The following is a 25,712-nucleotide window of genomic DNA, read 5'->3' on the forward strand; positions in this document are numbered from 1 at the left end:
GAAACCCAGGATTGACGAACCTATAGGGACAGCAAGTAGAATAAGGGTTTCGAGGGCAGGGGGTACAATGGGCAGGGGGCGGGGGGGTGGGAAGATAGTAAAAGGAGATGATGTCAAGGAGTCCAGGAAGAAAAAGAATGTTTGGAAACTGATTGTGGTAGCAATTGTACAATACTGCTTGATGTAATTGAACTATAGAACAATATGCTATCTGTATTAACTCCTAATTAAATGGTTTTGAGGGGGGTGAATAAAGACATCATTAAAAGGCTGAAAAGACAGCCATAGTGTGGGGGAAAATACATTACTAATAAATTCATGCAACCAAAATCTCATCGCCAGAGTTTCCACAAGGCGGTAAGAAAATGCTATCAACTCAGCGATGACAAAGGTAGAAGACAGGAACAGGAAGTTCCCCAGAGAGAAGTCAGGAAGCCTGTGCAATCACAGTGTCATGGTCATTCAGGAAAAGGTGAGTTCGATGCACAGTGAGACACCAGGACACACCCACCAGAATGGCTGAAATTCAAACCCTGGGTGTGTCACTCAGAGGACAAGTGAGTACAGCCAGCACTCTGATAAACTATACACACACATTCCGACCCAGCTATGCCACTCCTAATGAACTGCACGCACAAGGCCCAGAAAGGCATGTACGAGAATGTCCACAGCAGCCTCGTTCATCGTAATAAACAACAAAACACCCCAAAGAACTGTCCCAGAGCTTCGATTCTGAGCAGAAGGCTGTGTGGATGACAGTGGAAGCCCAAAATCCATTTGCAGGGTCCCCATGTGGATTAAGCCTCAGGTGAATCCCTCCTGACCGTTGACAGGGATGTGAACAGCCTTGCTACCAGACAGACTGCACTGGGAAGTGGATTAATGAGGATGTAGTTAGGTAAAAATTTAGTGCCTCCTCTTTTCTTCTCCTTTTGCATCCATTGTAAACTGGTTCCAGTTTTATTATTTTCTGATTTCTCTTCAATTGAGGTTTTTCTCTCTTTATTTTGTTATTGTTGCGGGTTTGCTTTGCTTTGGGGAGGGGGTGTTTTTCTGTACACGAGATCCAGGATGGGTAAATCGATAGCGATAACAATTGAATTAATCATTTCTTAGCATTACGGCAGGGCAGGTGGGTGGGCCACGGGGTGCTAACAGTACAGAAATGAAGACCACGGTCTAAAGCTGATTGCAGTGAAGATTACACAGATCTTTCTCCAGAGTTGAGCCACAGAATTGTGTGATATGTGAATTAGATGTCAAGAAGATTGCTGAAAAAAAAAAAAAAACACCTTTGAAATAAGTAAAACTGAAAAAAAATAAAGAAATAAGTAAAACTGATGAAATATGTAGGGGGGGCGGGGAGGGGGACAGGAAATTACCCGAATGTTTATGAACAGACAAATGGCTTAGTTCTGGGTCATTCGCCCAGTGAAGCACTACACAGCCATAGCAGTATCACCACCTGGATCCGACTGACGAACACCACTGGGGCAAAAGAAACCTGCCATGACAGAGGACACACTACATGGTCTAGTTACATAAGGTTCAAAACCAGGGAGCCCGACCGTGCATGTGAGGACAGCGGCTTCCTTTGTGGGGGAGGGAGGAAATTGCTGGGGAAGGTGGGGGCGCTCCTCAGATGCTAACAAGGCTCTAGAACAGAGGTGCTCAATCTCAGTACCTTTGACATTTGGGGCGTGTTCATTCTGTGTGGTGGGGCTCGCCGTGCACTGTAGACTGCTGAGCAGCATCCTGAGCCCCTTCCCACTAGACGCCCGCCTTGTCCCCTCCCGCTCCACGCAGCTGTGACCACCCAAGCCTCTCCACACATTCCCGGCTGTCCCTGAGAGTCAAAATCCCCCACCCCCAGGGGAGGAGCTGTGCTTGTCCTGGGTGGAGTTAGGTGTGGGAATCTTACTTTATGAAAATCCACAAAGCTGCCTAGATCCAGTGAGAGGCATCAACGTTTGGGAAGGAATGCTCCATATACAATTAAAAAGCTACGTCTTTCCCAGAAGTCAGTGGCTAACTAGAAGGACCTGAGGGATGGTAGCTCAAGGTGGGCAGAAGGCTGGAGGCCCAAGCTCACCCGAGGACCTTCGAAGGAAGGGCCTGGAGATCTGCTGCTGAAAAAGCATCCATTGAAAACCCTCTGGGGCTCAGCTCTACTGTGACACCGCGAGGTCACCGAGGGTCTAACCCAATCCATCGGCAATCGGGCTTCGGTGTTTTGTTGGACATCTTCTTTGCGATCCAAGGTCACTCAAGATCTCCCGAGGTCCTAAAGGCGCAGCAGAAAGACTTCTGACTCTACCCCCACCCCACTGCGCTTACACAGACTCGCCGTCAAACACAAACAGCCCAGTCAGTCTCCACACTGAGGCCAGGCAGGAGCTCCACTGGCCCTTCGGAACCAGTAACCCCGGTGGGAGCAAGCAGTGCCGGCAGACAGTCTCCTCCAGCACGCTGCAAAGAAAATCGTGAAAACCAACAGCTTGTGCAAACAGGATATTAGCTTTTGTCAGAAAGATCAAAAGGGGCTTGAGGTTTTTCTCTCAGCCGCCTTCGCCTCCCCTCCCTCCCAGTCTCCTCTTTATCTACTGACTCCGGGCTGCAAGGCAACCCTCTCCCACTGTGGCAGGAAGAGATGGCAGCGGGTGAGACGCAGCTCTACGCCAAGGTCTCCAACAAGCTCAAGGGCCGAAGCACCTCCTCGCTCCTGGAGCCTCTGCTGGCCATGGGCTTCCCAGCACACACCGCGTGAGTACCACTGCTGGCACGAGCGCTGGTCCCACCAACCAGCCGGGGAGAGGCTCCTGCTAGCAGGTTCTGGTCCTGGAGCCAGGCCTTAGGCAGCCAGGCCACAGCAAGGGGGGGCAGCTCACAGCACTCACTTCCTGTCTAGGGGGTACACACTGCAGCACGAAATGTCGCCTCAGGGCAAGGCCTTCCCAGCTTTCTGTAGATGAGCGTATCTTTACCTCCTAAGTAGCCACACTGCTGGCTGGCTGGCTGGTGAGGGTCCCCCTGAAATTTGGGGAGATTAGACAGTGACTGTCCCGGTGGCCAACCCCCATCTCAGGCAGGGTTTGGGTGAGCACTGAGCCTGCTCACCATGTGTAGCCCAGAAAGGCTGAAGGGGGCATTTCAAGACGTCTCAGGCACCGGTCCTCAAGCCCCCCACATCTAGGGAGTCTCCAAGGGGAGGGTCGGCGAGTTTGTGTTCTAAACTGTGCGGGGGAAACCCATTCGGAACATCTCTTGGGTGGCGAAGAGTGAAAGGAAACAGTTAAGAAAGGACGGGGCCAAGTGTGGGTGCCCGACCTGCCCAAGGGAGAGGACCTTGGCTCCATTTGGAGAGGGAGGAGACCCCCTAAAGCCACAAGCTCCTCTGTCCTTGTATTGAGTCCAGCTTGTTCAACGGCTCCCTCCAATCTACTTCTTTTGGGGGGATGGTTTGCGGGAGGAACTACGTCGGAGATACACTTTAGGCGACCTGCCGTTTGGGGAAGGGCAGACTTTTCTTCAGCCCTACAACAGACCCCAGGCCGCATTGAATGAAATGACTTCAAACCCAGACCCCTTTCTGATCCCTCACAAGCACGCCTGTGGGCCATTGACAAGGCCCTGGATTCCCTGAGTCCTCTGAGCAGCATCTTTGTTCTTTAGCCCTGGCAGGAGCTCTTGTGCAGCAGATACATTGGCTGGTAGGGTGGGGGGCATTCTAAGGCATCCTGGTGAACCTCTCCAGGCACCCACGTCCCCATCGGTATTTACTGAAATCGCAACATTGATCAGAGAGCGTTCTCCGTACACACTAGCTATTTCCACACTCCATTTCTGAGCAACTTGTGTCTTGGTTAAGGGCCGTCGCATTGGCTCTGTGTCACGGTCACCTGGCGTACCACAGTATGAAAGGTTACCCCATCTGGCACCCTCTTAGTGGCCACGGTCGTGCTGGGGCCCACCGTTGCCGCTGTTCATTGTGTGGTGCCTCCCTAACCAAGCGGCTCATCTTTCAGCGCCATGTTGGACAACGCCCTGTTGCAATCCATGCGGTTTTCCTTAGCTGATTTTCAGAAGTGCACCGCCAGGCCTTTCTCCCTAGCCTGCCTTAGTCCGGGCACTCCGCTGAAACCTGTTCACCCTAGGTGGCCCTGCTGGCATTTGAAATACGGAAAGCTGAGCCTCCGGCATCGCAGCAGCAGGCACGCCATTCACGTGTAACATGCTGACGGATGGATGGTGGCGAAGTAGATGACTCTCGCCATTCCCCACCTTGTTCAGTCTGATCTGGTTCACCGTGGACTGGGTCACAGCCACGAACGATCGCAGCCTTGTCCCGGAGCTCTTGGCCATTTAGGGCAGTGTGCTCAGGAAAGGTCAACGTGATGAGGGTCCCCATGAACATGTATGCGACAGGAAAGAAAGGGTCTTGTTGCTGCCTGCTGCCATCGAGCCAATTCTGACTCCACGGCCACCCAAGTGTGCAGCATAAAACTGATCCTTGGGGCTTTCAAAGCTGCGCATTGTCTTCCAGGAGCCTCCAAGTGGGTTCAAACTCCCAGCCTTCAGTTGGTAGTTGAGCATTTAAATGTGTTCATACCTCCAGCAACCCCCACCCCACCCACGCAGGGTCTCTACAGGCAAGAGAGACAAGCAAGAGGCCTGCACACCACTCTGCCCAGGTGGGGAAGGGAAGGCTTCCCAGAGGAGGTCGTGTTTGAGCTTTGTCTCAGGGTGTTTCTCTGAAGGCAAGGTGAGGTAGTGATGGTTGTCAGCCATCAGGTGGGGTCTGACTCATCACAACCATGGCCCAACAGAACAAGATGTTCTCATGATCGCTGGTTGAGTCACTGTTGCAACCACCGCCAAGGGCCACTTCTGACCAAAGGCTCATTTTTGCTGACCGTCAGCGTTGCTGTGGTGGCTTGCCCGTTGCTGCGATGCTGGAAGCTCTTCTCCTGGTAGTTCTGGAGAAGCTCTAACGGAGCTTCCAAACTCAGACAGACCAGGAGCAACAAAACGAGATCTACTCCCAAAAGACCAGAGATGAAACCGTATGGCTCACAAGAGGACATCAAGACGGGGCTCTTTGGGGTAGAAAACGCATTGCAAAGGCCAGAAATGTGCCCTAGCAGGTGAACTCCAGGGCCCACAAGTAGGTCCATGTTACTTTGAGACATGGAGTATGGAGAAGAATGGGGAGACAGACAGGATGATAGGAGTGGACAGAGGCCAGGGCTCCAGGCCCCGGGTACCATGTGAAGAATCTAGGTAGGGAATCAGAGAAGGAAAATGACCAAGGAGTGAGGTGAGCAGGTTTGTGTTTCCAAGAGGGCACGAGGGTGGCCCACGGAAGATGGAGACCCGGGCACAGGTGCTCCAGTTGTAGCCATCTGGTGGCCTAGGCCTCCTGGGAACACACGGAGGTCCGACGTGCCAAAGGGCCAGCCCGGCTGCTCTTGCCCTGTCTCACAGACAGCAGATGGCTCTGAGTGGCCCTGTGTTGTGTGCTTTCTACAGGCTCAAAGCGCTGGCAGCTACCGGCAGGAAGACGGCAGAAGAGGCATTGCATTGGTGAGTGGAGCTGGGTTTGCAGACCTGGGGAGTGTTTTTCCTGAGCTGCCCTGGAGGGAGTGGGACTTGCCCTGGCTGTCCAGGGTGGAGCTGAGAAGTGCCCAGTGCCCTCTGGGCAGCATTGAGGGGAGGAGGCACTGTGAAAATAAAACAGACTGATCACCTCCTCTCCTCACCGGGCACACAGGGAAGAAACTCGAAAAGGGAGCCCTCACTTTAAGAAGGGGAAACGAACTTGGAGCACAGCTGCCTTCAGCTAAGAACCTCATTCCGTCCTCAAGCTGTGTGTCAAAGAAGAGAAACGCTCAGAGTAATTAGGAATGCAACATAAGAGTGGGCTCCAGAACCCTAAAGAACCCTGATGGGGAGAAGGTTCACTCAACGGAGTGAATCCCCGGAGACTTTCCCCCTTTAAATTCCCACTATGGGGGAGTGGGGTGAGGGGTGAAGGGCTCTGGGGTCCAGACAGCTCCTATGCCCTGAACCCACTGTAAGCCTCAATGCGGCACACTCACTGTCCGCCCAGCCTCACAGTCACCGGTCGATGCTGACTCATAGCAGGTGATGTTGACTCATAGCAGCGCTTCCCCTGTGAGTTTCCAAGACCTGGCAGGAGCAGAAAGCAGCGTCATTGTCCCAACTTGCCGGTGGTGGTTTCAAACTGCTGACCTTGTGGTTAGTAGCCCAATGCACAACCACAGTGCAGGTAGGGTCACAGGTCTCTGTTTCCTGAAAGCTCAATGCGCCACCAATGTCACGCCTCTCGCTGCAGGGATTCCCTGGATGGGAGCTCCACCCCCACCCCCACCCCCCCACCCCCGTAGTGGGATGTTGTTGTTGTTCTTGTTGTTGCCATGGTTGTCAGTTGCTGTCGGCCAATGCCACCTCATGGTGACCTCCTATGTGCAGAGGAGAGCCGCCCCATTGGGGTCTCAGCCGCTGGAACCCTTCTGAAGCAGACCACCAGGAGTCTCCTTGGAGGCACCACTGCTTGGGTCCAAACCTCCACATGCTGGCCCATGTGCCACACCCGGGGCATCTAATCCTGAGATATCCACCTGGAAATCAAATGCTCCAAGCCAGGCCCCACGGTCCGGAAGAGGTGAAATCATAGAGCTGTGATGAGGAAGGGGAGGGGGAACAGGTGGAGCCTGGAGCATTTTGAGGACGGTGGGACTCTGGCACGTTCCTGCCATGGCGGCGTGCACACCATGCGTTTGGCCAAGCCCATCGTCCTGTGCAGCACCAGGAGGGGGGCGATCGTGAACGGAGGACTCGGTTAATCATGACGCATGTGCTCACTAATCGTGATAAGTGTGCACTAGCGATGCCTTCCACTGACCCACAGCAATCCAGCAGGGCAGAAAGAGGAGGAAGGCTCCCCTGGCTGTCATTTCTGTGGAAGCACTGCCACAACGTCTCTCAAAGACCGGCTGGTGGGTTTGAACTCCTGACTTCTCGCTTAGCACCCAGCTACTCAACTGCATCTCCGCTGGCAGTGCCTTATACCAGTGTGTCAATAATACATGTTAACGATAACTTGTTGATGACATTAAGCATGCTAGGAACAGGCACTCGATGCAGAGGAAGCCTGGGACCTGAAGATGCTCTACATCTGTGGCACATGTTTTCTGTCCACCTAACATGGCTCAAAACAGTCATCTATTTTTTTCAATGATATATCAGACCCCACAAAGACACTTCCCGAGCAGGATGGCAGATACTGATAATGAGTCTCAAGGGTCTAGTGTATTCTCAGTGGGGACCCCTCCCTCCGAAAAACTCTGAGCCGGGGATATCAAGGCAACAGCCAAAGCAGCAGGACCCCCGAAGGGCAAAGGGACATGCCCAGAACCCTGCCGGGCTCTAACTCTAGAGCCAGTGGTGATTCTAATTGGAAGGCGAACCTACTGCTGTGAGGGATGTGGTGGCGCCTGCCAACGCCATTGATTACCAAGTAGACGAGAAGACCCTCCAAAGCCCAGGAGACTGGGGCCCCGAATTCAGACAAGGACAGAGCCAGCCTCGAGGTTGGGAAGGAGGGAAGTGCAGACGGAGACACAGTGAGGCATGTCCCAGGGCGTGTACGTGCAGTTAGGACGCATGCTCTGCGGCCCCGCTAGTGGCTCTCACCTGACAGAGAGGCCAGGGCGTTGCCCCTCTGGGAAACGAGGGCCACGTTCAGGTAAGGCAGATGCAGCGCTCGGCAGGCCCATTACCCTGAGTGACTGCATTGCTGCTGCTTGCCTGGTGGGAGGAGAAGGTATTTATATTATTGTCACGAGGCCGGGTGACGGTGGCCCGTTTCGTTGTTGCAGGCTACACTGCCACTGCAACGACCCTTCTCTGGACGACCCCATCCCTCAGGAGTACGCCCTCTTCCTCTGTCCCACGGGGCCCCTGCTGGAAAAGCTGCAGGAGTTCTGGAGAGAGAGCAGACGCCAGTGCACCAGGAACAAAGCCCACGAGATCTTCCCCCACATTACGCTCTGCGACTTCTTCACGGTGAGTCAGCCCGTCCTGCTCAGCAGGGGGCCGTGGCTCTGCGGTGATGCTAGGATATGACAGGGCTAGAGGGGGGAGCAGCCGCGTGGCCTATCTTCATGGGATGGCCGCTCCTCACTGAGCAACTCCTACTCATCCTTCAGGGTCCAACTCATGTATCCCCTCCTGTCACATCTGCCCCAGCCCTCGGCCAGGCAGAAGGACTTGTGTGTTGCCTTGCGTTCCTCTTCTCATTCCACCTTTTCTTGCAACGTGTCTGCAGCTCTGCAGCCTTCCGCACACCGGGTTTGTCAAGGGAAGGTGGGTCTGCGTAGCCTTGTGCTCACATAGGAGAAAGGATGGCTAGTCTCCGGACACAAAGGCAGGACGGTTCCCTTGCCCAGGGAACAAAGCACCCACAGCTTTATCGGGGGCCTGGGAGCATGTGAAGGGCCTGGAGAAGCTCAAAGGATTCTGAGAGCCATTTCCTCTGGGGACCCCACTTGGGGAATCTGGAGAAGGGCAGACCCAGTTTCCATGACACCCTGGCCTGGCCCTGCCTCAGCCACCAGGCCCGGAAGACCAACTGGTTTCACACAATTCACAGACCCCCAGGAACTCCTGGTCCACCTGACATCGAGTCTCCTCCGCAGGGAGGGGCGGTGCTCTGCAATAGAAAGTTCCTAGGATGTCGCAGGGTGAAGGAGGCAGGTGGGGGTTCCTCTTGCAGCCTGTGACACAGCCAAATCCAGGAAGTGAGACACACGTTTAGAAACCAGGCTTGCTCAATCACAGCCATGAGAGAGCAGACGGCAGCCTCCGAGCTCCCTTCCCTGGCCCAGCAAGTGCATGAGCACACGGAGACAGGGATGCACAGAGACAGAGGTATACACACTGCATTCACACATGCATGTGTGTACATGCAGAGAGAGACACATGGAGACAGGGACACACAGAGGCAGAGGTACACACACTGCATCTACACATACATGTGTGTACACATACATAATCACACACAGACACATGGATACAGGGACACACAGAGGCAGAGGTACGCACACTGAATGCACACATACATGCATGTAAACACACACAGACACACGGAGACAGAGACACGCAGAGACAGAGGTACCTATACCACATGCACACATGCATATGTGTACATACACACACACATGCACAGAGACACATGGCCAGATACATAGAGAGACACACAGACACACACAAGCTCACAGACACAGCCCCTCACCGCCCTTCCTTTGGGGTAGCTCCTCCCTCCTGCTATCCTTAGTTGAGGGGCCCTTTCTGGGAAGAAGGTAATAGAGACTCCCTCTATGTCTTGCTACTGTAAAATGCAATCGTCAGCCACCACACAGCAAAAATTCAAGGTGGGCACATTCACAGTGGAGGTCACTCTCTGACAGGGTGTTCCTGGGCAACCTGGGGCTAAAACACCCAGAGACCAGGATGGATGTTGTGAGCTGCCGGTCCCAACAGACAAGACATTAGGAACTCCCTGGGGCTTTTCTATTGCCCAGGAGGGGTCCTGTGGGGAATTCCAAAGAGAGCCCCTTGGCAGGGTAAAGCAGGGGCCGGTCCATTTCCTGTTGGGGACAAGGGTGGGGCAGGGAAGGTCCTGCCTGGGTTTTCATAGGGAGTTGAGGAATGTCCTCAAGCCCAGGAGTGACTCCAGCCAGTCCAACTTCAATGAGAGTGGGGAGACAGAGGATCCAAGGGGGTAGGGGGTGGTGCTGGGTCGCTCCCCGGGTCCTGGGCAGATGAGGCTGAATTCTCAGGTGGCAGAGAACTCCTGCTGCTTCAAGGTGAAGGTGGCATGGACAGGACCCCACAGGAAGAGTGAAGAAGCAAGGTGTGTGTGGTGCAGGGGACCCAGTCTAAGTCTGGGCTGGTTCTAGACTCTCCAAGAACAGACACGAATGCAAGAGAGGTGTAGAGACATATTTGAGAGAATCAGCCATGGCGGATTAAAAACGGCACCCAACCGCACTGCCACTGACTGGTATCTGACTCAGAGTGACCCTTTGCAGGGGTTCCAGGCCGGTAACGCTTTATGGGAGGTGATGGCCTCAGCTTTCTCTCCTGGAGCAGCTGATGAGTTTGAACCGCTGACCTAGGAGGCGAACACTTGGGGGGCAGCCCCACCAGGGATCCTTGTGAAGGCTAGGGAGGAGAAAAAGGAAACGGCGAACACAGGCAGAGATGTGCACGGAGGAGATGGCAGCCTGCAGTCCTTCCTGGGGACCTCTCCCTGCAGCGAAGGATGTCTGCATCCATTCAGGTGGAGGAACCGCTGGCTCTGGTGCCCCGCCGTGCACCTTCTGTGAGTGCTGTGGCCATACTGGGAGTGCCGGCAGACTACTCCTCACTGTGCGTTCTGAGCAGGGCACCTCCATCAGTCAGAATCTACTAGAAATGTCTAGACGGGGAATAACGAAATTCTGAACAGCGCCGTAGACCAATGGAACGGAGAAGGGGAGTTCGATCCAAGGCGGGAGGCAGGGTTGTGTCCACACCACTTGGAGGCAGAAGATGTAGGTAGCGTGGCAGGAAGGTTCCCAAGTTGGGTAGTTAAAGGATGGTCTACTTATGAAATACGCTTACCTCGCTGGTCTAAATGACCAAGCACCGGCAGAAAACAAATTCACAAATACAAGCTAGATACGTTTGCAAGCTGCTTTGACACTGGAAACTAAACTATCAGCCGTTCAAGTACCAGCAGGGTCAGCCAGGAGGACAAGTCCCAGCAGAGCTTCCAAACTCAGACAGACTAGAAAGAAAGGCCCAGGGAGCTATGTCTGCAAAGCTTTAAAAACTCACCACCGTTGATGACTCAAAGCATTCCTACAGAACAGGGTAGAACTGCCCCCCCCCCCTGAGTTTCTGAAACCATCACTTCCTATGAGAGTGGAAAGCCCCGTGTTTCTCCCACAGAGCGGCTAGTGGTTTTGAACTGCTGAAAATGAGCCAAGGAAAATCCTTTGGATCCCAACAGAATACGTCCAGTAAAACCAAACTCACCGCCACTGGGTCTATGCTGACTCATAGTGACCCCCTAGGACAGGGTAGAAGTGCCCCCTGTGAGTTTCTGAGACGGTAACTCTCACCCAGCGTAGAAAGTCCTATCTATCTATCTATCTTCCTCCCTCAGAGGATCACATCCCAAGACTTACACCTATGCCACCATGGCTCCCTTAGGGGGCTTCAAGAAGTTCATGGAAAAAATGCAATGAAAACCCATGGACTCTGTATGCAAACTTTGAGGCCCTGGGTTGGAAAATCCCTCAACCAAGCTCACTGCCATCGGGTAGATTGTGACTCAGCCACAGAATGGAACTGCCCCTTGGGGGTTCGGAGCTCTTAAATCTTTATGGGAGCAGATGGGCTCATCCTTCTTCTGCAGAGTGGCTTGGAACCACTGACCTTGACGTTAGCAGATGAAGGCCACCAGGGATCCTAGGTTGCAAGGCACTCAAAATAGACAGGGACCTCAACAATGGGCCAAAGTGAGACACCAGTCATCATGGCAGTCCAGGACCAGGCAGCAATTCATTCTGCTGTGCAGGGGGTAGGAGCCCCGGTGGTGTAGTGGCTACCAATTGGGCTCTGATCTGAGTGGTTGACAGTTCAACACCACCAGCAGCTCGGTGGGAGCAACTGAGAGCAGCATTGTATCACAGGGAGCAGAAACGCGCCTCACGTGGGTTACTCTCTAATTTTCCTTTATTTAGCTAAATAGACGGCTTCCTAAGAGTCAGGAAAGCAGCTTCTCTGTCTCTTCCACCAGTGTGAAGATCACAAAGTGGAATGCCTGTACGAGGCGCTGAAGAGAGCAGGGGACCAGGTCCTGGGCTCCTTCCCCACCACAGTTCCACTGGTCCTGCACTCCTCCGTCAGCTACCTGGGCTTCTTCCTCAATGACAGCCCCGCAGATGTCATCCGGGAATTCGCCATGGCGTTCGCCACGGAAGCATCCATCTTAGCAGGTACTCTCAGCCAACTTCAGCGCAGCGGGTCGATTCTGCGTAGCAAAGGGGCCTGGCTGTTCTTTCAGGGCTGGGGGCTGCCCGAGCTGTGGGGCTCAGTCCAGCCAGCTGCTAGAGTTCATTGAGGCTGAACCGTGCAGCCGCCTCCTCATCGATGAGCCCTCTCAAAGGAGCCAGTTCTTCCAGAATGTAAGTGGATGGGTAGATTCTGAGAACCCATGGGCTCCTTTCTTGACATAGGAAGAGCGCCCTTGCTATTGATGTGGTTTTTCAGTGGGCTCGCTATATTCCAGCTGCCTGGGAAACGGTCTCAGAGGGGTCTCCCAGGCACTGAGCATGAGCGCCTGTGGAGATGGTGCTGGGGGGGAGATGCCGATGTGCTCACAGAGGGTCCAGGCTCCCCCAGCCCCACTCCCCACGAGCATCTCTCCCCAGGAGGTCGGCACTGAGGGGAAACACAGTTCTTCGTTTGGCTGGGCATCCCCAGGGTGATGCAAAAAAAAAAGTACATGCCACAGGCACCTCAGAAGAAATGCCTGGAGACCTACATCTGAAAACTCAGTCCTTAAAACCCGGTGGAGCCCAGCTGTCCTCTGAGCACAAGAGGCCACCAGGCACTGTAATGGATTCTGAGACTACCCATTGTTTAGACTGCCTTGGAGGGGGTGTGAGCTTAGCCTCTCTCTCCTTGACCTCTTGGGAGAAAGGCTATCTAGCTGCACTCGGAAGCTCTACACATTGCCTTCTCTGCAAACACCAGAGGCCGGAACTACAGCTGGGTTGAGTGGAAAGCGTTCCAGGCCTGACACCAGAAGATTCCGGTTTGATTCCTTCTTGGTCTCTGTCCGTGGTGTGTTGCCTTTAATGGAGCATTTCCCCTCCTGGACTTCTCGTCCTTCTCCACAGATGGTGTGGGCTCTGGCTCTCCTATAAACCACGCCATCGTGGGTGGGATAGCCGACCATGGTCCCTGCACACGGAGGACCCCGTAGTGTCATGATTTGCTGAGCCTTCCAGGGGCTGTGGTCCCCTGGTCAGCAGGCCCCTCTCGGTCGCCACCCCTGTCCAGTGTTTGGGCCGCCCCTGTCCTCAGATGGTACATTTGGTTTGCTGCTGGGAGGCTGCGCCATCGGTGTGGGCATCATATTTTCTGAATGTCTTCGCCTCTGACTGCTGCTATCCCACAAACACTACCCGTGAGTGGTTTTAAAGAACAGAAACGTGTTGCCTCACCATCCGAAAGGCCAGAAGTCCACATCCAGAGTGCAGCTACAGGGAGGGCCCTTCGCTGTGGGTTTTAGCTTCTGGTCAGCGCTGGCAGTCCCGGAGCCCTGGGGCTTTGGAGCCGCATGCTGCTATGCACGTGCCTGTCTCCAGCTGGCAGCTTCCACCTGTGTCTACACTGATCTTTTTATAACTAAGGAGAGATTCAGTTTAGGATCCATGCTGCTGGCCCAAAGGCTAGTGACTCAAACCACCATCCACTCTGCAGGGAAGAGACGTGGGTGGCTGCTTTTGTAAAGATGTACCACACCTGAAACCCTGTCCTAGAGGGTCGCTGGGCATCAGAACTGACTGGATGACCAGATGACCACGGGTTTGGCTCTGGGGGTATCACCTCATTAGCATAACAGGAAGTGGTCCTTCCAAACAGGACTGGATGTACGTGTTTTCACTGTTAAGTCAATGCTGACTCACGGCCACCCTCTAGGACAGGGCAGACCGCCCTTGTGGGTTCCTGAGACTAACTCTTTACAGAAGTAGAAAGCCTCCTCTTTCTCCCACGGGCCAGTCTGTGGTTTCGAACTGCTGACCTTTAGGTTAGCAGCCAGCCCAACTTGAAACCCAAAGCGCCCCCGCGCTCCTCCATCAGTACTGGGGCCACGATATCAACATCTATTTGGCGAGACACAATTGAATCCTCAACACTGAGTAACTATAGAGACACCACATTTCCATGTAGATGAGGCTCCACTCTGTAAACACCGGTTGACACGGCTTCTTATTTCACTTCTTCAACTCTAAAAGCAGGGGATTCTGGTCCTGACGCAATGGGCCTGAGTAGCCCTGGCACATCACATCCTCGTCACACCCCTCCACTCAACACTGGCTCTGTTGTTGTTCCAAAAACCTTACTGCCATCGAGTCAAATCCAACTCAGAGCGACCCGATAGGATAGGGTGGATCTGCCCCTGTGGGTTTCTGAGTGTGTCACTCTTCACAGGAGTAGAAAGCCCATCTTTCTCCCAAGGAGTGGCTGGTGGTTTCCAACCGCTGACCTCTTGGTTAGCGGCCTAACCCCTGGTGTCGTCAAATCAGACTCTATATACTGAACCAAACACGGCCCGGCCCTGGGCTATCCTCACCACTGTTATGCCTAAGCCTACTGCGGCAACCACGGTGTTCAATAGTCTCAGGCAGCCTTGTCCTCTTCTCGGCTGCCCTTGCATTTGACCTAGCACAAAGTCCTTTTCTGGTCTCTCCCAATAACCTCCGTTGGGTGGAATCGGCCCCATTTTACAGATGGAGAGAGTAAGGCTGTGGGGGGGAGGTGCAAATGAGTCTAACCTTATTTTCGCTTGGTCCGCACTGTCTGGGTTTCATGCTGACCAGCCTGCTTCCTGAGAGAACTGGCATAGGCCTCGTTCCTTGACCCTGAGCTGGCTCCACCCCACCCTCCCCTCGGGGTCGGTGCCCTTGGCCTGACACAGAGGGCTCAGGATGGGCCTCCCCTGGCGGTACTCACTGTGGACACTCGGCTCTGGGAGGGGGAGTGTCCAATTCCAGATATGTGGGTGAGGCCCTCTGACCAGGCTGGCCCTCCCCAGGGAGAGCAGGCACGTAGAAGTCAAGATCCATTCCAAAGTCAACGTGACTCGGCCACTGTTCCGTGGACAACCACTGTGGGTCTTTCCCAGGCGGGCTGAATCACATGTGGGGCCTGCCCTCACCCCACGCTGAAAATGGAAAGGAAGGAATTTCCCACCACCTACGCACTGTGCCCTGCCATGTCCCCACCCACCCCCAGCACCCCAGCACCGAGGCTCACTCACGTGGAGGACTTAACAGCCCCCCAAGCATCTGCCAAGAGGTGCGCCCACCCAGGGGTATTTGAGCTAACCCTGGCATCTCCTAAGAGCTGAGAGGGTCCTGTTTGTCGATTTTGTAGGTGACTTACCCGAGGGAGAGGTGACAGGGAGCTAGTGCTGACTGAGAGACCTCTCAAGCTGACAAATCAAGGGGTATACTGCTCCCACAGCCCCAACGGGCAGTAGTCAGTCGCTGCGCATCACTGCTGGGGAAACTTAGGCTGTGTTGGTCCAAAATGCTCACCCTGGTCACCCAGCCAAACTGGACAGAACCACATCTAAATGCCAGGTCTACCCGATACCAAAGCCTGCACTGTTTCTGTGAAAACACCACCTCCCAGAACATAGACTACTTTGTGTCTGACTGAAATCAGACCCCAGCGCTTAGGTGAGGCCCGCGGAGGCGGGGCGGAGGCCACCCAGAGAGGCACCCGGTGTTGATAAAGAAGAGAGACTTGGTTAAAGGCACACTGCAAACAGAGACCGAGAAGAAGTCCAACCCAGGTCTTCAGATGTCAAGTCTAGAATTCTCTCCACTAGAGCCAGCAGTAGCCCGGCCCGTAGAGCAAGGCTGGTGTTTGCAGAAAAGGAGTTTCAGGGATTCTCAGAGTGCGTGTAGAGACACATTGCCTTCTACGGCGTTTTCTCCGTAGCTGGACAAAATACCAGGGAACCAGAACATGAGCCTGAGACTCCAGACCTCTGAGTCATCTCCACACCCTAGAGCACACCCGAGACCTGTGGGTCTCGACCCCTTTGGGGAGTGGTTCTCAACCCCCTCCTCTTCCCTCAAACTCAAAAAACAATCTCGCTGACATCAGGTGCATTCTGACTCATAGCGATGCAATAGGACAGGTTAGAACTGCCCCTGTGGTTTCCCAGATGGTAACTTTTTAGGGGAGTAGAAAACCCCATCTTTCTCCCATGGAGCAGCTGGTGGTTTCAAACCTCAGACCTTGCTGTCAGCAGCCCAACTCGTAACCACTACACCAGGGAAGAGACAATCGTTTAACAGGCTGGCCAGTAAAGGAAAGGGCGTTTTTTTTCATTTTGTGTGTTTCAATCATTTGTTTGGACCAATAACTTGCAAGTGGATGGTTCCCGAAGACCCTAAACCCACGTCTCTACATCCTTCTTGTGTTAGTCCAAGGAGACTAGAGCACAAATTCAGGGAGACTCGTGTGTGTGTAAGACAACTTTCTATCCAAGAGCAATTGTATATAGAGAAAACATCCCAGCCCAGCACAGATCAAGTCCAAAAGTCTGATATTAGCCTATATGTCCGATTCCAATCTATAAATTCCTCTTCAGACTCATGCAACACATGCAATGACGCTGAATGCAGGAAGATCACAGGTTACTGGGTGTGAAGTCTTGTGGATCCAGTGGCAGTAGAAGCATCTCAGCGCTGGCAGAGGTCTCCACGTGGCTCCTCCAGCTCCAGTGCTCTAGCATAGCTCCATGTTTCTTATCCACAGGAAAGTCTCACAGGGAGTGAGTGTGTATCTGGCCTCCAGTGAGCTATTTATCTCCGTTGCGCCTCCAAATGAGGTCATTAAGCTTCGACCTGATTGACAGGCTAGACTCCACCCCTTGGCAAGTTGATGGGAGGTTATAGAACTGCTCTGCCCTACTTCCTCATGAAACTGTAGGTCGTGAGCCATCTCCTTTTATCCACAAGGGAAGTTCTCCCTGTCCCAGAGGATGTGGGTTCTCTAAAATGGAAGAGCAATGGGGAGAGCCCTCCGCTATGAACCCAACGGGCCTCAGAAGAAACGCGTGGCAATGTGCGTCTGAAAGAAAGACAAAAACACATTAAAGCTCAGTCATTGAAAACTACGGAGCACAGATCCACTCTGACATGGGTGGGGTCCCCGGGTATGGTAGCCCAGGTAGACTAGAGAAACAAATTCATGGACACTCATATGTACATAAGAGAGGTTTATACACAAGAGCAGTTGAATACTGAGAAAACACCCCAGCCCAGTCCAGATCAAGTCCATAAGTCCGATATTAGCCCATATGTCCGATGCCAATCTATAAAGTCCTCTTCAGACTCACAAAACACATGCAATGACGCCGAATGCAGGAAGATCACAGGCCAGTGGGTTGGAGGTCTTCTGGATCCAGTGGCGTTGTAAGCATCTCAGCACTGGCAGGGGTCTCTGCGTGACTTCTCCAGGTCTAGGGTTGTGGCTGCATCAGGGTAGGTCTATGTGGCTTCTCCTCAGGGATGGCTCACAGGGAGTGCGTCGAGGGAGTGTGTCTTCCACCTCCAAAGGGGAAATACCAGGGTTTTTTCCCCCAAATTCCTCAGGGGAAAGGCCATGCCCACAGAGGCCTCATTGGCTGTGACCCGACTGACAGACTAAACTCCATCCCTTCACTCGTAATCCTCTCAAGTCCCAAACTGACACCAGAGTATGTAACTACCACCCCAAGGTCAAGTCAGCTCCACTGCAAAACTGACTTTAAAGACCCTGGAACCACCTGAGTCCCTGCTCTTCTCTGATGTTCCTGTAAAATCCTCAAGTCTTTAGCCCTCTCTTCTTTTTTTTTTTCTTTAACATGCTATTACATATTTACTTACTTATTTTCGATTGCACGCATTTATTTCACAATGGAGTTTTGCACAATGCTAAGAGCACTTCTCTTCATATTTCACAGGAGAGCTTGAAACAATATGAACTTCAAATCAATGGCCATCCCAGAACACATCCAAATCTAACCTAAGTGGAAACATGACAATTTGTTCAAAGTTTAAAGGCTTAAGGGCAATAATCAAAGGAGGCAGAGAATTAGGTGTCCTTTCCATAACTGACTGGAAAATACATTCAAAACACAACAAATACACTTTAATTTATTATGTGCCTCATGTGCCCAGAGGGAGGGGGTGCCTGATTGGGAGGTAGCCCTCTCTTATTATCAGGTGAACCCTAAAAGAGAAGCCAGGCCTTTGCCCTTGTCCAGGGCATGCAGTGCAGTGGGCGTGGGAGAGTAGAGGCCCAGGCAGAGACCACGTGTTGTGTCATTGCTGGTGCTGCACCTGATGGGCAGTGATGACTGGGTAGGTGACAGTCCCCTGCCCTCCTTGTGTCTTCCCGACCTAACAGACTGCAGTGTGAAGCCCTGCACCAAGCAGCTGCACCTCACGCTGGCCCACAAGTTCTACCCCCACCACCAGAGGACCCTGGAGCAGCTGGCCAGAGCCATCCCGCCAGGCCCCGGCTGCCAGTGGACAGCCGCACTGTACTCCAGAGACATGCGCTTTGTACACTACCAGGTGAGTGACCCGGCCCGGGCCCTCAGAGAGACCCCGGAGTCAGTGCGATTAGGAAGGCTCCTCCTGAAGGACTGTCACCCAGCAGAGTTCTTACCCTGGGGGCTTTCTGCTGGGGTGTCTTTACAGGAGTTGTTGGTGTTCGATACCGTGGAAACGGTCCCCATGCACAGAAGCCCTACGAGCCACAGAACAAAGTACTGCCCCCTCCTGGGCGTCCTCACAATTGCTCTCAGGTTGGAGCTCACGGTTGTAGCCACCGTGTCAATCCATCTTGCCAAAAGTCTCTGCCTTTTCCGCTGCCCCGCTGTTTGACCAAGCATGATGTTCCTCTCTGGGGGCTGGTCTCTCCTGACAACATGCCCAAAGGGCATGAGACAAGGGTCGCTATCCTGGCTTCTGAGGAGCTTGATGGCTGGACTTCTTCTAAGGCAGATTTCTTTGTTACTTTGGCAGTCCGCAGCACTTTCAGGAGTCTTCGCCAGCACCATATTGCAAATGCGCTGATTCTTCTCTGGTCCTCAAAGTCGTCAGACTTATTCAAAGTCCGCCTTTCATGTGCATATAAGGCCATGGAAAAGACCATGGCTTGGGTCAGGCCCACCTTAGTCCTCAAAGCAGCATCCTTGCTTTTCAATATGTCAAATAGTTCTTGGGCAGCAGATTTACCTAATGCAACACATCTTTCTATCTCTTGGCTGCTGTTTCCCTGAGCATGGATTGTGGACCCAAGCAACCTTTCATTTCAAACGTTTTCCCATCTACCATGATGTTTCCCTGGGGTCCAGTTGTGAGTTGGGGTCTTCTTTACACGGAGTTGTCATCCACACTGAAGGCTGCCATCCTTGACCTTCGTCAGCTAGGGCTTCAAGTCCTCCTCACTTTGAGCAAGCAAGGGGGTGTCACCTGCGTGTCCCAGGTTGTTCTTAACCTCCCTCCAATCCTGAGACCACACCCAGCTTCTCTGATGATTTGCTCAGCAAAGAGATTGGATAAGAATGGTGAGAGGATGCAACCCTGACGCACACCTTTCCTGATTTGAAACTGTGCCACATGCCCTTGTTCTGTTTGCACAGCTGCCTCTGGGTCCATGTATAGGTTCTACAGGAGCACCATGTATTTTTCTGGGATTTCTGCTTTCTCAAGGCTATGCATACTTTGTTTTAGTCCACACAGTCCAGTGTCTTCCTTAGCACAGCCCGTAAGACATACGTGAACATCTTTCTGGGGTTCTCTGCTTCATTCTGATCCAGCAGATGTCAGCAATGATATCCCTTGCTCCAAGTCTTCTGAATCAGCCCTGAGCCTCTCTAACAGACAGAACTTCTCTTCCTTCTCTAAAATCCTGTGCCATTTGGAACAAGTGTTGTGTTACACAAAGGTCCCTGGGTGCTACAAACAGTTTGTGCTCAACTACCAACCAAGAGGTTGGCAGTTCAAACCCATGGTTTTTACTGTTCTTAAAGCTACCCAGTTTATCTTTCAATCTGCCCAAATAATTCTATATTGTATTTTGTTATATTCCATGGTCTATGTTATTAGACAAAGCATGCCTCCTATGGACCAGGGGGTCTAGAACATAATATCCAGGAGTCTAGTCCTGGAGACAGACCAGAGCCAGAATGTAAGTGGGGCTGGAAGTGCTACGTCACGGTGGTTCCGTGTCGCATGGAGGAGACCTGGGTTCATTTCCCAGCCAGTGCACATCATGAGCAGCTACTGCCTCCCTGTTCATGGAGGCTTATGCGTTACTATGATGCCGAATGAATTTCCGCTGCATTTCCAGGCTAAGACAGGCTAGGGAGAAAGACCTGGTAGCCTACTTCCCCCAAAATCAGGGAATAAAAATGCTGTTGAGCACAACAAGTCTAACCCAGAGTATCACAGGGCTGGCACAGGCCGGGATGCAGCCCAGCTCATGGGGCACGGAGCCGCCATGAATCAGGGGCCGTCCCGACAGCAGCTAGCACGGCAATTGCTATCATTTCCCAATGCACATCTGTGCTTGACACATAAAAGGGCTGTTCCTGTTTTCTAGACCTTGAAGGCCCTGTTCCAGTATAAACCTCAGAACGTGGATGAGCTGATACTAAACCCTGGCGACCACATCTTTGTGGACCCCAGCCAGCAGGAGGAAGCCAGTGAAGGCTGGGTGATTGGGATCTCCCGGCGCACGGGCTGCCGGGGCTTCCTGCCGGAGAACTACACCGAGCGAGCCAGTGAGGCTGACACCTGGGTGAAGCACAGGTGAGTGCCATCGGAGCCCTGTGGCATAGTGGTTCGATGTGCTGCAGCCAGAAATGTGCACTGTCCAAAACACTAGCTGCTCCACAGGAGAAAGTCGGGGATTTCTACTGCTGTTAATAGTCACAGTCTTGGAAACTCATGGGGGCAGTTCTACCCTGTCCTGTAGGGTCGCTATGAGTCTGCTTTGGCCCAATGGCGGTGAGTTTGGTTTGGGGGAGACCAGTGGTTCCCAAAGTGGGTGATGTTGCCCCCTGCGGGTGATAAAAGGGTTGGGGGGGGCGTAGATTGTGGGACTGCAAACGCATACACCTACACTTCTGAAAAGAGGGCAAGCCCACACAGGGTGCGATATAGCAACGATGAAAAATACAACTTTCCTCTAGTTCCTAAATGCTTCCTTCCTCCCCCCGACCCCCACTATCATGATCTACCTTGAAAGTCTGGCTAGACCAGAGGCTGCACACTGGTACAGATAGGAACTGGAAACACGGGGAATCCAGGGCGGATGATCCCTTCAGGACCAGTGGTGTGAGTGGCAATACTGGGAGGGTAGAGGGAGAGTGGGTAGGAAAGAGGGAACCGATTACAAGGATCTGTCTGTGACCTCCTCCCTGGGGCACGGACAACCGAAAAGTGGGTGAAGGGAGACGTCGGACAGGGCAAGATATGACAAAATAATAATTTATAAATTATCAAGGGTTCATGAGGAGGGGAGCAGGGAGGGGAAAAATGAGGACCTGATGCCGGGGGCTTAGGTGGAGAGCAAATGTTTTGAGAATGATGAGGGCAATGAATGTACAAATGTGCTTTACACAATTGATGTGTGTATGGATTGTGATAAGAGTCGTATGAGCCCCTAATAAAATGATTTTTAAAAAAAGAGGGCAAGCCCAATCAAACTCACTGTTAGAGAATTGATACAGATTCATAGCAGCCCTATAGCATAGGAGTTAGGTATTGGGCTGCGAACGGCAGGTCAGCAATTTGAAACCACTGGCCCCTCCTTGGGAGAAGGATGAGACTGTCTACTCCTGCAAAGAGTTATGGTCCTGGAAACCCACAGGGGCTGCTCTGCTCTGTCCTAGAGGGTTACTATGAATGAAAAGGGGGCAGCAGGCCAAATCAGTTTTGGAACTTAGGAGCATGTTCTAGACCAGGGGTGGCAAACTGCGGTTCGAGATCTATATGCGGCTCTTTCGGTGTGGACGTGTGGCGCTGAAGTAAAATTGAAGAAACGTTAAAGGATATTATTCAGACCATGGAGATTTCATTTGCTTGTAAAAACATACTCATGGCTTTTGAATAATTTTTAAATGATTGTGAGAGACAGGACTTGATCTTCTGTCTCAAACATTTGCCGAGCCCTGGTCTAGCCTCTCCCACCATCAGTAACACGTGTACAGTCGGTGATGGCCAAATACTCCCTGCAGGTTTATATCTCGACGGTTTGTGGTTTTCTGCTGACACATCCAGAAAACATAAATGCCTCCACATTGCTTTTCTGAGATAACAATCTGAAAAGGACTTCAGCCCCCCCCACACCCCACTTCCTTATTATGCACATAGGAGAATACCTGGAGGTCTTCTCAGGAGAGGTCAGTCCCTGGAGGAGGACATCATGCGTGGTACAGTGGAGGGGCAGAGAAAACGAAGACAACCCTCCACGACTGACCTGTGGCTGCAGCGATGGGGTCAAACAGAAGAGCAGGGTGAGGCTGGCACAGGCCTGGGCAGGGCTTTGTTCTGTGGTCGACAGAACAGGGTTGCAATGAGTTACAACCAATTCATCGGCACCTAAAAGCCAAATACGATCATCTGCCCTCAGCTGGGGCTTGTTGGTTCTTCAATGGTAGCATGGCCAGTGTACAACCTGTAATGTCCTGAAGTATGTATCAATCGATTAAAAACTACAAAATGAAAGTTATTCAATAAATTAACTTATATCCTTAAAACAGAAGACTTGCATCTGTAAAATAATCATGAGGGAGAGTTTCATGTGCTATGAAAACAATGTCGAAGAGAGATTACTAAACAACAGAAGCTATTTGCAAACCAGTGTGCATACGATGCACGATTTGTGGGAAAGGAGAAGTTAACATGAATTTGTGACGGGGGATCGAAGCCCAACTTGTGGGCTGATTACTACACCACCAGGGTTCCTAGAGGAAAGAGCGGTAGTTGGAAAATAAGGTCTTGGTGATAGGAATGAAGCTGGAGATCACATGATAAAAGTTTGCAAGAGTATTGTCATCTCCTAGACAAGATGAGATCTTCATTGCTTAAGCCTTACATGTCAGATGACCTTTCAGAAACCACAGAACTGGCTGGTGTCAGTTGTTGAGATATATGAACTAAAGGTGTGCTGTCCATGTGCTCCACACACTGCAGCCAGGCCACTTCGAGAGACCGGAGAAAATTGAGGCACATACTTTTTTCTACAGCTCAAATTAACCACTGTGGATCTCTTGAGCTAAAGAGGGAAACAGAAGGATCCAAACGCTTCCATTCTTGGCTGGCCTCACCCATCACCACTGTTTCCATCGTAACCTTGACTCTATGTCATTTGAAAGAGCAGCAGACAAGGATTCCATTTTCTCACTGGCTGTAAATTTCACGGCTGTTATTGACAGATAAGAAGGCCTTGCTCTCTGCCTGGTGAGCCGCAAACAGGACGTGGGTGCCCCTGCCCTGGTCTCAGGAAGAGCAAACCAACCAACGTTTCCTGTGTTAACATGAGACTCTGGATTGTGTCTCCACCACGCCGTGTGGGTGCATTTGAATGGGGAACTATCAGCCACCCCAGTAAGAAGGTTTGGGGCCTGCTTCTGATCAATGATGACCCTCCTTGAAAGACTGCATCCCCTAAAACAGGAACAGCGTAAATCTACTTGGTGTGTTGTTGGCCCTGTCTAATGCCCAGAACCTCAGAATGAAAAGGAAGTTGGCAACTACTCCTGTGGTCTGCTGCCGCCACCTGTGGTGGTCACCATGTGCTTAGAGTGCTCCATCCTAGGGGCTCAGCTTCCAGGCTGTACTGTACAATAGGCTGTACTTCACCAAAGGGCTAGCTGGGGCTGGTTTTCTGAACCAGGTGAAATAGCGGAGTCTGGAAGCTCCACCGAACCTGCCCACCATCAGTGACCCTGCCGGCATATGGCAATCTGGTAGCATAGCGTCCACCGTCAGAGCAACACACAAGGCACTGTGATAAGATACACTGACAGACTGATGGCGGCTACTTGACACGGGCCCTGCCAAACACAGACTTACAGAGCGAGACAGGGCGGGCAACCAGATGATAAAGGAAGGTACAACTAGTAGACAGCTTAAGAAATGCATTATCTGAACCACGTCAGCAGGTGGACAGTGAAAGGCCACGTGTCCGTGTCTGTGGCATTCAGAGGAGACAGCCTGAGGCTTGTGTGGCTGAGATACAAGAGAAAGGGCACATCCCTGGCTCCAGATCCCATGAGGGGTCCATGGCAGAGCCTTGTGCCATGCGCTACCATTGGTTTGATGAGAAATTGTGGGCTGAAGGCCTCTGTGGGAACTAGCTCACTGCCATGAAGTCAATGTCAACTCACAATGGCCCTATAGGACAGGGTAGAGCCGCCCCTGTGAGTTTCCAAGACTGTAACTGCTTACAGAGGTAGAAATCTTGGTTTTCTCCTGTGGAGCAGCTGGTGACTTTGAACTGCTGACCTGGTGGTGGGCAGCCTGATGTGTAACCACTGGGCCACCAGGGCCCTTTACATGGAACTATACACAAGTGCAAAGAGGCTGGACAGACAGAAACAGGCCAGGGCAAAGTTGAGAAAAGTGAATATTGTGCACTATCCATCCCTTCCAGAGTTATTTCCAGATTTAATGCAATTCCAAGAAAAATCCTCATGGGATTTTTTAATTGGAATACCAATAAAGGAGAACCAACAGGAGAGAAGAGCTGAGAACATGTTGGAAATTTAAAACGAGAGGGGCTATGTCACTCACCATGGGCTAGAAACAGGTTTCACATCTATACTATAACCATGGCTTTGAATGAGGAGGCTAGCTTAGTGAGAAAGATGAATCACAGAGGAGCAGTTCTGGTTTATTGAGAGTTTATTTTTATCTGATGTAAGACCCATTTGAAACAGAGGTAAAAAGAAAATAGTATTTTATCTCACCTCACATCATAATTTGAACTAAATTCCTGATAAAGAATTAAATAGAAAGTGTTGAGAATGATGATGGCAACAAATGTATAAATGTGCTTGATGGATGGATTGTGATAAGAGTTATACAAGCTCCCAATAAAATGATGTTTTAATTAAATAAAAAAAACAGAAAATCATTTAGAAATAGAAGGCAGCTTAAATGGATCTATTTCTGATTTAGCAATGGATGAAAGCAAGGGAAGGGCTATTCAAAGGAGACATACCTGATTTGCTTTAAATGACTCTAAGGGAATGAAATTTGCCTTAAGAATGCTGATATTTGATTCCGTTAGATCCAAGGTTGTGGGGCGTCGGAGTCAGCTTGATGGCAACTAACAGCATGTTTCACAATATAGAGGGAAATGGGGGGAAAGGGGAGAGGAAGAGGCAAGCCATTGGGAGATTTGATCAGTTGTTTAAGCTGTTGACTCCAAAATCAATGATCTGATATGGAACCCCCACCTAGTTCTCAATATAAAGTTATTGTTGCTTTTTTAAAGAATATTACAATCCATGTAGCAAGGAGAGAAATGTGCTTTCCAGAAAATAACATTAATAAAACCATTCCCTCAACAGTCTTCCACTGGAGCAGACTAGCTGCTGCCTGCTCTTCTTCCATAGCTCGCACAACTGATGCTCAGCATCCCTGCGCGCTCTCTAACCCTTGGGTGCTTCTGCTCAGTTGACTTATCTCCAACTTTTCCCATTGACTGATAAAGGGGACTGTATTAGTCTAGGTACTTTAGAGAGATAAATCCACAGCAACTCATGTATAAGAGAGTTTTATGTAAAGAAAGTGTGCATCATGAAAACATCCCAACCCAATGCC

General features: G+C 51.7%; 1 protein-coding gene across 2 annotated transcripts in view; it reads left to right on the plus strand.

Moving 5' to 3' along the window:
• Positions 1-2,650: 2,650 nt before the first annotated feature.
• UBASH3A (ubiquitin associated and SH3 domain containing A) overlaps positions 2,651-25,712 on the plus strand; it is a 50,064-nt gene continuing 27,002 nt past the window's right edge. For both annotated transcript variants that reach the window (XM_004696910.2, XM_045284890.1), the window contains exons 1-6: positions 2,651-2,763; positions 5,530-5,583; positions 7,902-8,088; positions 11,873-12,071; positions 18,274-18,443; positions 20,479-20,687. In XM_004696910.2, coding sequence (XP_004696967.1) covers positions 2,651-2,763; positions 5,530-5,583; positions 7,902-8,088; positions 11,873-12,071; positions 18,274-18,443; positions 20,479-20,687 — 932 coding nt within the window. The remainder of the gene's footprint in view (positions 2,764-5,529; positions 5,584-7,901; positions 8,089-11,872; positions 12,072-18,273; positions 18,444-20,478; positions 20,688-25,712) is intronic.

Source organism: Echinops telfairi, unplaced genomic scaffold (genome assembly GCF_000313985.2).
Source record: "Echinops telfairi isolate 266 unplaced genomic scaffold, ASM31398v2 ScPeMD7_7469;HRSCAF=8507_0, whole genome shotgun sequence".
NCBI lineage: Eukaryota > Metazoa > Chordata > Mammalia > Afrosoricida > Tenrecidae > Echinops > Echinops telfairi.